Here is a 15,225-nt window from a genome sequence, read left to right as displayed (position 1 = left end):
AGTGTTACTACCATGTGAGATCGTGGCTAAATATCAAAGTACAACATTCTTTTCGAGGATAGGGTTGCTATTCTTGGTGGCAAGAAAAAATAATTTTTAATATACTCTTGGCAATGTACTCTTTCTCTGGGGTGCCTTCGGAGACAGTCCCAAAATAGCTTGTTCCTTTCAACTTCCAAAACAGCATGATTACTACTACAAATATGACACCAAACACTCGCCATCTGTATACCAGGCACTGTGCTGAGCACTTTATAGTCATTATCTGATTTAAATCTCATATAAATAATGACCCTAATGGACAAATTGCATCATTCCATTTAACATAAGATGACACCAAGTCTTGGGAAGATAAATTAAAACATGTTTGAGAGTACATGGTTAGCAGAGAAGGGAAATAACCTCTTTATATTCCAACACCCACCGAGATGACCTAGGTACAAAGAAGATGCTCAGTGGATGCCCTTCTTGTTTGCCATCTTCCTGGCACAATCACACACAAAACAGTAGCCATGGCCTGGGAGGTCATGAATTCTCTAAGTGCTGAGAATACATGGTGGGCGGCATATTCACCTCGAGGACAAGTAAAATTTAGATATTGAAGAAAAAAGAAGAATTAACTAAAAAGCTAACTGTGATAATCACTGTGAAACTTCACAGCTCAACAGCTACTTTCCAGACTCTTCCAAGGACAGGTTCTTTGCTCCTGTCCATACTTTTGTTTTATCATCAAGTATTATTATTTCCTTCTAATTATTCACTCGCAGGCTGACTCTTTTATTAGTTCACGAGCCTGATAAGGGCGGAAGCTTCCTAGTTATCCTCAGTGCTCAGTGTAGTGATAACATTCATTCAGAAAGAGGTATTTATTGTGTTTGTATTTTGTACTGGGCAAAAACAGACACAGTCTCTGCCCTGACAGATTAAAGGAGTCAAGCATTAACCAATTAATCACACAAATTTGAAATTGGAAGATAAATGTACTTAGATTTTGTATGAATGTATTGAAGGAGAGGTCTAAAAATTCTTTTTGAGAATAGGATTTTTCTTGCAACATGAGAATATAGCTGTGTGTTCTACGAGCACAGAACAAAGTGGCTTAGACTAGTAAAAGGTGAGAGAGGGATTTTGAGATCTTTTTGGCTGTAGTGTAAACAATGGGGGCGTCTCCAGAAGGAAAGTGGCCCCAAACATTACTGTGCCAACATCGAGGCAGCTTCTTTAAGAATGCAAGTTCTTAGAAGTTATACTCTTCCTAGGAGGTGTGGGCAGACTCCCTCCATACACCCCACAAATACATTTTGACAAAGGAAGTCCATAAAATGGCTGGTGATGTCAATGACAACAGAGTGCCTAAGGATAGAGACAAGTTGGTTGATAGTAAGTATAAAAGGAAAGAGATAGGTTTCTTTCAAAAAACCACGAGAACAGAAATAGTAAGGAAGGAAAGAACTAGAGATGCCCAGAGTCCAGGCTCTAGCTTTGGCTAGAATATTGTTAAATATCTGAGTATGGCAAATGCCAGCAAATCTCAGGGTTGTCTTGAAAACAAACAATTAAAGAATCTGCTTGACTAATCCGATGTCATAAATATGTGAAGTGGGAGATACGAAGCTACGTAAAATGCTTATACTGGGTTTAAGTTAAAAGTGGATGTAGCTGCGACCTGCTTTCAAACGCAGATGTCAAGGAACTAATAAAAGTTTAGAAAAAAATTCACAAAAAATAAATAAAGTGTGATTTTCTAAATTGCATTTTGTACTTCAAATGAATGTTGTTGCCAACTTTAATATTATTATTAAAAATATTTTTAAAAAATTTTAGTGAAGTATAATAAACCCTTGTTTCTCACAAAGGGGTATTTATAAATGAAATAAATATTTTATTTACAAGGTCTCAAAAATCAAATTATCTATTTCTATTTAGAGTGAAATAGAACTACTTGCAGGGTAGAGAAAATCACGTTGGGGAAGATTAAGACACCTAAGTGGTTTTCTATCTCACTGTGATCTCTAAGATAATGGCATATAAACCAGCAAAAAATAAAGAGCAGAAATAGAAAATCAATGGGACATTTTAATAATCCTGAAGTGCAATTGCCAAGTCATTAACATGGTAATCGAGAAGTAATCTTCTTCTTCTTTTTCACTCCTCCAATTTTCCTCTATTTCTCTGAAATCAGTGTCCTTTGTGGCCACGGCAACTACTTTGTTCATCCGTGCTCCCCACAGTCCATCTACACGGCTTCATAAATAATAGGAAACTGTGACTGTGTCCTAATGCCATTGGACGTGTTTAATGAGTTGTAGCAGACTGCTCTGTTTCCACAATATTCACCTGGAAAAGGTCTGAAATAGATATTCCAGCAAAGCCACTAAAGCTGATGGAGAAGAACAGAACAGCTCATCATACCCATTGTGGTGCTAGCATCTTTTACAGAATTTTGCAGAAACAAAAGAAGAGCTTTATAAGGGAACACACAACATCACATCCAGGTTACTGGTCCAGGTGGCTACTATCCATGCAATCTTTTCCATTTATTTGTTCATTTATTCAACAAATTTTTTGGGGTACCTTTTATGTGCCAGGTACACGACATTAAAAAAAATCAAGTAAAGTGCATTCCCTCGTTGAACTTACCTTCCAGTGTAATGGAGTGTCACTAAAATAAGTAGAAATATAACATATATGAGATATATAATATACCATTATGAGCTGATAAATACAACTTCATTCTTGCATACATGATCAGAATGTATTCTTTGAGATGTGTCCCTCATGTTCTATTTGCAAGTGCTCTACCTGCTCTGCTTTTTTCTGTGCATCCTCCCACAGGCTGGAAACTCTTTGAAGACAGAAGCCACATCTAATTCATATTTGGCGTTCTCACAATGTTTTGCATATAGAAACCATTTCACTATAAGTTAGCTGAGATAAAGCCTGCATCTAAAACTCACTGCTTAAAACTACGCTTGAGCACATACATCCTTGTAGCGTTTCTTCTGCCCACGTGGCTTATGTAGGATAAATGTCTGCATGCGTGCTGGTATGCCCAGTTGATGTGTAATGACCGAAGCCTCTCCTGGGGCATCTTTCTGTAATTTTGGACATTCCTCTGTCTTAAAGCTAAATTTGCCATTATTAGCTCCGTGACTTGGGAAAGTCACTCTATCTCTCTGAGTTTTATCGTAATAAATTAGGACAATAATGATACATAATCCATCAACTGCTGTCAAATACTATATTCGATGAAGAAAATTACAAGGGGGTCACTTTGGTTTTTATTGTTATAGGAAGTGAGATTCTTTGGAGCTGGAGTTTGCTAATGGGAGATTTATAGGCCATATTTGGCTTCTCGGTTGTTTTACTTGGTGAGTACACTTTTTTTCCCTCCCAACTGGGCTGCCTTTATGTGGGCATGCATACTCCAGTTCAACAGGTTGCTCCCTGTGGTCTCACACCTGGCCCTACTACACTGTTGTAGGGGGCCGCCTGAGCTGCAGAGGCATCTGAAGTTCTAGCCTTTTGTTAAGCACATGAGGCTAGTGATTTGGAACCCATATTCACAAAGTGGCAGATCCAGCATCTAGGAGAAAATAAACCGTGTTTGGCACCCCCACCATCTCTATTTAAGCCTTTATAAAGTGACATCAGTCATTGTCACTGTTGAGGTAGGGAACCTAAGCAGATGGGATTCCTGGGTTATTTGTTCCCTTCACAGTGGCAGGATCTGGAGTAGATGGATGGCTGGGTGGATGGATGGATGGATGAATGGTCAGGTGGATGGACGGACAGATGGATGGATGGATGAATGGACGGACGGACTGAAGGATGGATAGGTGGATGGACAGACAGATGGAGGAATACATGGATGGGTGGATGAATAATTGGACTAATAAATGAATGAATAAGTGAGAAGACTCTGGGGGGACAAGACAGGATAACACAGGCTTAAATAGCCCTTAGTCCTAGATCAAAACTGAAGGAGCCAAAACCGGAAGTTCTGCTCCAGATCGGGAATGCAGGGGTATAAAATAGATCAGATACTGTTTGATGATATTACAAAAAATGGGAAATTACTGTCAGGTCTTCATTTTATCAAGATCCAGGAAATTTCCAATCATAGGCATCATCGAAAGTCTGAGAGATATGGGTAGGAGTTTCTCTCTACTCGAGGTCACCCTTGAAATTTATTTCTAAGAATTCCAAGGAGTCTCTTCAGGAAAACGCATTGATGTAGATTTGGTCTGAATGGCTTGTTCACTTAAGAATGTTATCGGCTTGAACTCTCTAAGGATGCCCAACCTAGGCAGCACTTTCTGAGACAAAGTCTTCATTCCTCTTTGCTGTTTTAGTTAAGGGAAACTAACAATGACTCTCGACAAAATAGTCTGACTCATCCTAGTATTCATTTGCTCTGTGCTTTTTGTTCGTGTTTCATCTTCAGACACATTTTGTGCCTAAGGGCTTGCTATAGCACTGACTAAACTTGCACTACCTCATTCAGAATATTTTTTCCAGATGCAAAAACTTGTAAGTCAGAAATTGCTGTAAGCAAATACGTAAGAGCTGGGATTCAGATACAAGGTGACGAGTGGCCCAGATGTCTATCTTCCCAAAGTGATCTCAAGAAGCTGGAGGTCCCTCTCTTTACTAAAGGTAACGAGTTCTCGATGAAGAATATATAAAGGGATGTAGGGATGAACTCTTTAAAAGATTTAATAACTGTTCTCAAATATCAAATGGCTATCACCTGGAAAATGAAATAGGATTATTCGATTATGCTTAGATATGCAAAATCTAGCTTGGGAAATCCTACTTACAGGCCCGTATCTTCTGTATAGCCCTCCGGCTGAATGAGAAGAGTTCATTGCTGTTCTGTGCTCCTTGAGCATTCCACAGAGGGTGCCATGTATACCTCCCCTATAGCTCTTGTGACACTGTGTGACAGTTAGATATGAGCCCACGTCCCTCTCTGGGTGTGACTTCGGCAGGGCATTCCCAATAGCTAAGTATAGTTCCTAGCATGTCATAGGCACCAAATAAATTTGTTGAATGAATGACTAAATAAATAAATGAATGAATAAATCAGCACTTTTAGGTAGAAATTTCAGGAAGGTGAATTAAAATTTTCTAGGAAGGCTTTTCCACAATGAAATGTCTGTCTTCTAAAGCTGTGCTGTTTGTAATTAACAGAAAGACTAAGGATGTAGGGTTGAATACACACCATCTCCCAGATCCTTTTCGAATATTATCATGTTTATTCTAGTTTTACAAATGAGGAACCTGAGATCAAAAGGCTTGAGCAATTTACTCAAAGCCCTCAGATAGTAAACAGTGAAACTAGGATTTGCACACCGACCTGTACCCTTAGAAGACACTCTCTTTCTAAGACACTGCCTAACCAGAGAGTGAAACACCATCTAAGAGGTTCCTATAAGGAGAAGGTTGAATTAGAGCACTGAGGTGTGTGTCTAACAGAGTAACATGCTATTTGGAAGAAGAAATTACATATTAATTTGCATCTCTGCAAACTTATTATACAACAAGGGCTACAATGATGACCCGTTTGCTAGAGCAAGCTTATAAGTGCAGATGGAAAGGAAAATATTTAAGTTTTTCAGTTCAATGTCTATAAAATGCAGTTATTGATCTTTAGCCTATTACTAAAGAAATAACTTCATATTTCTAAAGCCGAACAGTCTCCTTTTAACTAACAAGAGAAAATTATCTCCACCCTTTATTGGGATCCTTATCGCCCTTTCCACGTAGAAGGTTGTCACCTGTGTTAATATACAATTATCTTTCACGTCTAGTGGAGCGCTCAGCAACACTTAATTCTTTCCTTTTGAGGTTCAGCACTGTTACTTTCTGGAGGAATTCCAGATTTTAACAGATGAACCGTTCAGAAATCGGAGAGAACTCTATTTTGCTTTCACATATCCAGCTGCCCTTGGTGTTAATTGGAGTTGTAATCTTGATTACACAGCAAGCTATGCAAATGCTTGGTGGAAAGAAAGCTGCTCCTAGTGGCCTGTGACCAAAAATGGTGTCCTCAAACTCAAAGAGCCAGTATCTTCATGTGCAATTTTACGTAAGAATGCTAAACTTCTTGATTGCTTCAATTTTTAGGTAAGAGGGATGAAAAAGAACTATTTCATCTGCATAGGAAGGATAAATGGTTTGAAAATAAGATGTCCAAATGAGACCTATGGAATTATTTTGTTGTCCTTTGCCACGGTGGTCCATGACAAGTCGAATACTAAGGACAATAGTTTGAACACAAAGAGCTTACAGAACAGCATTGTCTGTTAAAAGCTTTGTGTCTGTTCCTGAAATTAAACTCTTGGGAATCAATGTCACTCTGTTTTTGAAGGAAACTTCCTCCTTGAAGGAAGATGATGTCTTGTTAGTTTACTATCTCAAACCTAACAATAAAGGTAACGTTTATGAAGTATAGTCTCTGAGCTATGATTTACGTATTATCTTACTGAATCCCTTAGCTCAGTGTTTCTCTACACCGTGGCCATAGAGGTGATGATTTTCCTCTTCTCGAATACACCAGACTTGCTCTCGCCTCAGGATCTTTGCACCTGCTGCCACTGCTCATTCTTTAGTCTTTAGATCAAATACTTTTTCTTTAAAAAATGCTTTTCTCACTTCTGGAGCATTAATATTTCTTTCTAACCTCACCATTCATCTCTCTCCCTTCTGTAACCCCGTTTATTTTCTTTATTTCAGAGTTCGCCAACGGATTCCATTCTGTTTATTTCTTTCTTCGCTTATTTTCTGTTTCTTCCTTTATTGAAAGTAAGTTTTGTGAAAGCTGGCATCAAGCCTGCCTCGTTCTCCACTGAATCCCAAGTCTAGAACAGTTCTTGGCTCATATCAGAAACTCTATACATTTTTGTGGAATGAACGACTGGGGATAGACGGACTTACTCTTTGATTAAAAACCCAAGAGGAAAAAGGGATTTCTACTCACCTGCACCACACCTGTACAGGAATCCAAAAAGATGCAGCCTTTGGGCTCTTTGGATATTTTTTCATCTTTGTAAAAATTCATGATGTAGGAGTTATCTGGCAGCTGAGTCAGCTGGAAGTAGCGCTTCTTGAATGACTAAATGAAGGAAAACATATCAGGAGATAGTTCAAGTTGCAGCATGCTATTACTCACGAAACCTAGAATTTTTCTAATCCCTCCAGGAGTATCACATTTCTAGAGTACTGTTCTAGAGAAGAGCATCCTCTTTTTTCATAAATAAAATATGACACAAAATATAAACTCAATGCAAATGGCTCTCCTCTGTGTTGTGACCAAAGGAGGAGGTGTCAAGAAAGGTGGCAGAAATCAATGAGTCTTGATGTCTCCTTACCCGAACAGTGATGGTATTGTTCACGGTGCTGTTGAAATTCCCCTTGTAGAGCCAGCCTGACTTGAAGACTCCAGTTCCTCCTGCTCCCCCACCGCCCTTGGAAGATGAGTGGGAGGTGGTATCCTGCACAAAAAGCATCATTAGCATGACTAGAATCTTTTGTGAATTCCAGATCTTAAAGCCTGCACTTAAAAATGAGCCTCCTTTTTCTCTCTTTGACTCATCTTAAATAATCAAGTTCAATTTCAAAACAAATGTGACTCATTTTGACTAAAAGCTCTCACACAAACAGCTATTACAGCTTGATGAAATACTAGCCAGAATATGAAACACTCCAGTGAAAGACAGGAACTAATTATCCTCATGTTTTAAACATTTCACTTTCAGCAATTTACTTACTTCATCCTTATCAGCATCTTCATGGTCAACCTCAAAGGAATGCGAAGGGAGTTTCTCTGGTTTGTATTCTGCTCTGATATTAAAAAAAAAAAAAAGGTTCTGATTTTTCATGAGATGTGGGTTTCATTTTCAGCTGTTCTCTGAGTAACAACTATTGTGTTTTTAAATGAAGTAATGGAATCTGTTGACGGTCCCATTTCCTCTGGAAGTATTAGCCTTTCTGATTACACCATTACATCTTACTCTCGTATATGAATCTCTGTTTTAAACTATAGAATTACTATTTATACAGGTTTACACATGTCTTCTTGAGTAAGACGAAGGGAAGCAGGATGATTTTTAAGGCTGGGTGGTTTATATTTTCTTTCTTCCACATTTTGAAGTGAAATACGAGGAGGGACATTTTCATTACCTTTCTGCTTCACCTTTACATGACGTGCCCAAGGGTATCTACAGGGTGGCCATTCAGAAGAACCGTGTTCTGGAGAACCAGTCTGTGCCCTGGCCACTAGGTTGCGCTGCTCCCCTAACTTTGGTCTCCCCAAAAGGCTGTACCACCGTGACTCAGTGGCAATTGTGCTCACTCTGGACATTTCTGTGGTAGCACAGAAATGACTCTAGGTCACAACATCATTGACCAGCACAGAGGGGCAAGAGCAAACACCTGGCAATATAAAGGGTAAAATAAGACAGAAATGAACGTTCCTTGGTTTGATTCTATCTCCTACCTCAGGGTTGAATGGAAACCCAATAATACCATTCAAGGTTCAGGCATTCCTTGATACTTGCCTAGCTAGACAATTTTACTTGCAGATTTTGCATGGAGTGGTGTTTTCTTTAAGATGACTTATATTGTGTAGAAGCAGAATCTGACTATTGAGAGAAAAAAGCCCAGGAGCACATTCAAGTATTTCCATCTCGAATTGTTTCCTTTGTTGATAGTATTCCAGAGAGGAAAACTCAGACAAATCCACTAGTCCCTAGCCATTTTCATGCTGACCTTACATTCATTAAAAAAAGAAAAAAAAAATCTGCAGATCATTGAATGTCGGTTTAGGTCATGTGGGTGAATGTGGGCCTGCTCTTCCATTACTGGCTTTTCTGAATTCTGAGTTTGCTTGATCAAATTCCATGGGAGTTGAGAGTTATCTTAGTTCTCGGATGTCATTCTTCTTTGCCACTAAAAGGCCCAGTTCCCACATAGTCCCTATCACATGGAAGACCCGCAGTAATGTCAACCACGTATCAGAAAATAAACCCTAAACTGAGGAAACCTGCATTCTAAGGAAGGAGAGAGTAGATATTAAGCATAAAGAGACAAGATAATTTCTCTGAGTGAAAATGATTGTGAAGAAAATTCAAGAGGGGAAGATAAGAGAGTGATCTGGGTAGGAGTGGCAGAGGCCAGATTTAGAAAGGGCTGTCATGGATGGCCATTTAAGTTGACAGCAAGAAGAAGCCAGCCATGTAATGATCTGGGGATAGATCATTCTGGCACAGTGATTAGTGAGAGGACTGGTCCAGGCGTCTGAGGCTATAGGTCTGGAGCACAGTCAGGGAGGGTGAGTGTTAGGAGCTGAGGTTAGCTATGTAAGCAAAAGCTCAGGGCAAGATGGTGGACAGTGCTTAGACCTTCGCTGAGGCGTGGGGGCTTCTGAAGATCCTTCTTTTCTAGTCAGTCCTTTTCCCACTCTTTGCCTTTAAGTAGCCCTCAGTACGACTGTCTCATGTCTGCAGGGCCATTAAGCAATGACTGTTCTCTCCTTTATAGATCTTTAAAAGATGTTCTTCCCCCAGAGTCACTGTGTGGTCTCTGAGAATCTTTGGGATTCTGAAATACAAGGATCAGCAGGGACCTTATCCCCTGATGTTTGAACCCAACACTTGTTGTCATCTCTAGGCAGTCTCATTTTAAATTTCTACATCCATATTACCTTCACTGCCCAAGTAAGGGGTGTAGGGATGCTTGAGGAACCCATCAATTATATCTGTGAGGTTAGCGGCAAGTTATTAACCCTCTCAGTGGCCAAGTTTCCTTTATGCAATAGGGAAGACAGTCCCTACTTTGTGAGATTATGGGTGTTAAATGAGATAACATACATATGGTACCTAGCACATTCTGACTTACTGTTGACATGCAGGAAATTCTTTTATTTAAAAAAAAAATCTATTCTAATTCAGCCCAACCAGACTGGTTACATTTTATTTGATCTTCAGTCATGAAAATATATTCTATGAAATTTTCTTCTTTATATCAATCCAGCTATAGTAAAAATTTAAATACGTCATGCATCTTTGTATTTTACCCCATAAATTAATGAAATCAGTGGCATCATATATATTTTTTTTGTTTCACATATATACTTTCTAAATTGAGGTGTAATTGACAGATAACATAACATTATATTAGTTTCAGGTGTACAATATAATGATTCTATATTTATATTATATTCCAAAACGATCACCAAATAAATCTAGTGAACATCTGTCATCATAGTTATAATTCTTTTTCCTTTGGATGAGGACCTTTAAAATCTACTCACTTAGCAACTTTCAAATATGCAACTTAGTTATAAACTATAGTCACCACAGTGGACATTACATCCCTATAATTTATTGATTTTATACCTGGAAGTTTGTACCTTCTGACCCCCTGTATCGATTTTGCCTTCCCCCTACTTCCTGCTTCTGACGACCACCAATCTGTTCTCTGTATCTATGAGCTTGTTTTTTGTCTGTTTGTTTTTTGTTTTTAAATTCTACATATAAGTGAGATGTCTTTCTCTGACTTATTTCACTTAGTATAATGCTGACAAATTCCATCTGTATTGTCACAAATGTCAAATTTCATTCTTTATTATGATTAAACAGTATTCCATTACATATATATGTATTGTATATGTAATTATATATGTAATTAAAGAATTACATATATTATATAATTATATGTAATTTTATGTGATAATTATATATGTAATTACATGTATGCATATATGTTACATATACATATATATTACATTTTCTTTATCCATTCATCTATTAATAGATACTTAGGTTGTTTTCATATCTTATTATAAATATCTGTTCAAATTGATGTTTTTATTTTATTCAGATAAATACCCAGAAATGGAATTGCTGAATGATATGGTCGTTCTATTTTTAATTTTTTAAGGAACCTCCGTACTGGTTTCCATAGTGACTGCACCAATTTACATTCCCATCAACAGTATATGAGGGCTCCCTTTTCACCACATCCTTACCAACGCTTGTCATCTCTTGCCTTCTTGATAATATCCATTCTAAAAAGTGTAAAGTGATAGCTCGTTGTGGTTTTGATTTTCTTTTCCCTGTTGATTAGTGATGTTGAGCATCTTTTTATGTACCTATTGGCAATCTGTATATCTTCTTTGCAAGAATGTCTATTCCGATGCCCATTTTTAAATCAGATTTTCTTTTTTTTTGGTATTAAGTTATCTGAGTTCTTTGTATATTTTGGATATTAACTCCTTATCAGATATATGATTTGCAGATATTTTCTTCCATTCAGTAGGTTACCTTTTCATTTTGTTGATAGTTTCCTTTGCTGTGTAGAAATTTTTTAGTTTGATGTTGTCCTACTTGTTTATTTTTGCTTGTGTCGCTTTTGCTTTGGGTGTCAAATCCAAAAAAGAAAAAAATCATTGACAAAAACAATGTTAAGGAGCTTACCCCTTATGTTTTCATCTAGAAGTTTTATGGTTTCAGGTCTTACTTTTAATTCTTTGACCCATTTTGAGTTAATTTTTGTGTATGGTATAAGATAGTCTAGTTTCATTCTTTTGCATGTGGCTGTTCAGTTTTCTCTATACCATTTATTAAAGAGACTTTCCTTTCCCTATTGTATATGTATTCTTGGCTTTTTTTGGCATCACATATTTTTATGCCATTCTTGGAACCATAAGTTCAGTAATAATTTTTATTCCTAATGTGTGAAGGCTTTATGTTTTACAGTTAACCTGAAATAATGTCTTTCTCATGTATCTTCTTATAAACAGACACTTTAAAAAGTGGGGTTCTTTAAAGTCAGCAATAAAACAATTTTAAATATAAAGAATAAAAATGAGGGACATAAGCACACACCTCTTTTTACACTTTTCCATAATTGCAAGTTTTCATTTTGCAGCCTCAGCAACCCATAAAAAGAAATGATCAATTTAAATTGGTAGCATGACATAGAATTCTTTTAATCCAGGAGGTATGAAAATGATTTACTTCTAATAGCCTCAGAAGGCCCAAGTAAATTATCTGTCTCCACTGCTGACCTAAATATGTGTAGTCTTTAGTGGGGAGTGCTTAGCTTTGTAAAATCATTTAAAAAAGAATTTTGCTAATCAGTGTTATGCTCTTTATTTCAGGGGATATGTGAGGATCATGTTCAAGAACTTCTTATTTTCATTTTGAATATACATATTTACACATACACACATATATATTATATGAACTTTAATATAGTTCGTTAAAGTTTCTTACTTTGTGGCTGTCTTATTCTTCCCTTTCTTGGTATCAACTTCCACTTCCTTTAGCTAAAGGTAAGGGAAATTCTCAACAATACCTCTATTACTTTTGCATTTCTTCCCATGAAATTTTTTTTTCTTATGCACCATGTGAATTCCAATTCAACAATAATATTTAGACCTTGCTCATAATGGAGGTGCTTTCTCTATTGTTTTAATAGAGGAAAAATACCGTGAATGTTAAATTATTTATTTATTTTTCTTTATGGCATCAAGAACATAAAAAAAGAAAAAGTGGGGATAAAGCCACTAAAAATTTCATTAGAAATTTATTTGAAAAGGCAGCTAAATACTGCTTTTTGTACTCTCTCATATACTTTATGTACAGGCTTCCAGCTGCCTGGACACAGCTTCCAAGTTATAACCACTTCTCAGAATTATTTTGAGAAAGAGGAAGTTTTGATGTTAAAAAATAAAAATGCTTTGCTTTTCATATGAGCCTACGAAAAAATGTGTGTCGAACGCCCAGACATTCTGAATGCAGTTATGAGTCAACGAAAGCCTCGGGTGTAATGGGACCTTCCCAAAAGGAAGTTCCAGGAGGTTATCTATTGGGAGTGAGTGACCTGAATCTAACGGAATGTTCAGAGATTTGGTATAAGTTAATGTTCAGGGTTCTGAAAAAAGATTTGCTGTTTTGGAGCAACGTTAACTTTGCAGAGAAATGCGACTCCAAAAGAAATGGCGTCCCCTCTCTCTGTCTTTTTTCCCTGTGCTCACCACTGCAATCCCTTTCTCCAGAGAGAAGACCGAGTGATCTTTTAAGGGGTAAACCAGATCATGGCACACTCCTGGTTAAAATGTCCACAGCCTTCTGCTGCAATAAGAATAAAATCCAAGCTCATTTCCAGAGCCCATGGGGTCTCCTGCCTCAGTTTCCACAGTTTCATCTCGTTACTCCCTTTCCAATCCTCAACTCTAGCCTCCCTGATTGTCATTCTGCTTAAGTGACCATGCTTTTTCCCATCTCAGGGGGTTTGCCTATGCTGTACCCTTTGGGAACCTTTTCCTGAGTACACAGGACTGGTAGCTACTGTTCCCTCAGATCTGAGCTCAAATGTCACCTCCTCAGAGTCATTCCGTAACTCCACCTTCAAATTCTGCATTCAGGAATTGAGAACAGCACTTCTAAGTATCTGAGCCTGGAAAAGATGTTTCTGGGGCCATGGGAAATCTTGGAAAGTGGTTCCCAAATTGGAACAATGTGTCCATTAAAAAGTTAGATGCTATGTATATCATCTCAATGCTTCCTTCACTAGAGCAAAGTGTTATCAAAAACTTATCTTTTGATTATCCTAAATGTTTTTCTGGATTATTTGCATCATTTTAGCTTGATGAACCAATGTGTTGAGAGATTCCAGTTCATTGCAATTCCTTGCATTTGAACAACTCCAATCCCATCCGGGAATATTATATTTTAAAATTTGCCATTCACTCAGTTAACTTATCCAATAAGTAATTAGTGTACACCTACTGTGTGCTGGGCATGTTCTTAGGCCTGCATGGGATTCTGCAAGGAAAAGTCCCTGCCCTTCGGGGAGTTTTACTTCAGTGGACACAGACTCTGAATAAATGCCTACTTTGTTCAGGTAGTCAGTCAACTGAGCTTCTCTGTGGAGGTGACATTGAAGCAGGTACAGAACAAAATCACCTTCTCCTAAAAGCTTTATTTCTCCAGAGTCTAGACAAAAAAATTAGGTGTTTATCTCTCCCTTTTAGCTTTTCTTAGACTTCTATCACTTCTGTGGAGGTTATTTATTTTCATGGCTTTTGATATCCTAGCATGAAAATACATGAAACCGGTGGCAAATCTGAACACTATGTACAGACTATTGTCATTAGAATGTTTTGATCCAAACTGTACTTTTCAAATCCTCTTGCATCTGCCATTGAAAAGACAGCTCACAAAAGAATGATGTAATGATACTTTAAAACTCTGTTGAAAAATTAAATAAGAGTGTATTTATCTCACCTCAATTCTATTGCTACAAACAATACATTGTCAAACAAAATGTTTTATTGTGACTCTAGTTTTTAAATTTTGTGAAACATCCCTTGACACTAGAATAATGTATTTGCATTCATAAGCAGTGGCGCATCTTAAACAGATAACATATTTTATAAATGGGAAAGGTTGAGGAGGAATCACCATAGGTTCTTACCGGGGTAACTGACGAATATCTCCAGAATATTGTTCATATTTGTAGTTTACCACGTACCACTGGGAACTATAAAATTTACAAGCCTGGAAGAAAATGAAAAAAGCAACAACTAAAAAAATTATCATTAAAAAAATTGTCTGTCCTCGCAAAAAGTACCAAAAATACAGTTCTTAGTATCCCTGGGGTAGCATTAAGTTAGTGACGTCAGTGATTTTAAGGTAGGTAGGGGCTTGCTCATTACAATTGTTTCACATTTTTCTGCAAAATGAAAACCTCCCCTTTCCCAGACTCTTGGAGGAAGAAACATTTGACATATTGATTCTCTTTTATACCATCGAGGAAGGCCCAACTTAATTATCCGCTAAAACATACCAGACCCATTGCTAACCTGAAGCACCATTGTTTTCAGCTTTCTTCATAACTCTTTCCATTATTTAACAGTTCTTAGTAGTAAAAGATATTATTTATAGGGAATCTTTCCATCAAAACTTTAGCCCATTTCTTCTTGTTCTTGAATCAGTAACTTATCCATTTTCTCTTTTGTCAACCCTGTTATCCACTTTACATCATTTTTTCAATTTACCTCACTGCATTCTAAGGTTCAGCCTTCTCCATTATTCATTAATTTTATAAATATATGTGAAGAAAAGATAATCCATTTTTTAAAAACGAAGTTAGTAGCACAAAATAATTATCTTAGAGTGGTACATATTGAATAATTTTACGGTATTTTCT

At 37.3% G+C, this 15,225-nt stretch overlaps 1 protein-coding gene across 1 annotated transcript in view; it reads right to left on the bottom strand.

Annotated features, from left to right (window-relative positions):
* The window catches only part of DOCK10 (dedicator of cytokinesis 10), a 225,511-nt gene that overhangs the window by 82,286 nt on the left and 128,000 nt on the right, over positions 1-15,225 (bottom strand). The window contains 4 exon segments of the mRNA XM_039855668.1: positions 6,986-7,120; positions 7,377-7,499; positions 7,776-7,848; positions 14,491-14,573. Coding sequence (XP_039711602.1) covers positions 6,986-7,120; positions 7,377-7,499; positions 7,776-7,848; positions 14,491-14,573 — 414 coding nt within the window.

This window comes from Pteropus medius, unplaced genomic scaffold, assembly GCF_902729225.1.
Source record: "Pteropus medius unplaced genomic scaffold, Ma_sr-lr_union100, whole genome shotgun sequence".
In the NCBI taxonomy this organism is placed as follows: Eukaryota; Metazoa; Chordata; class Mammalia; order Chiroptera; family Pteropodidae; genus Pteropus; species Pteropus medius.
This window is presented reverse-complemented; position numbering and strand designations above follow the sequence as displayed.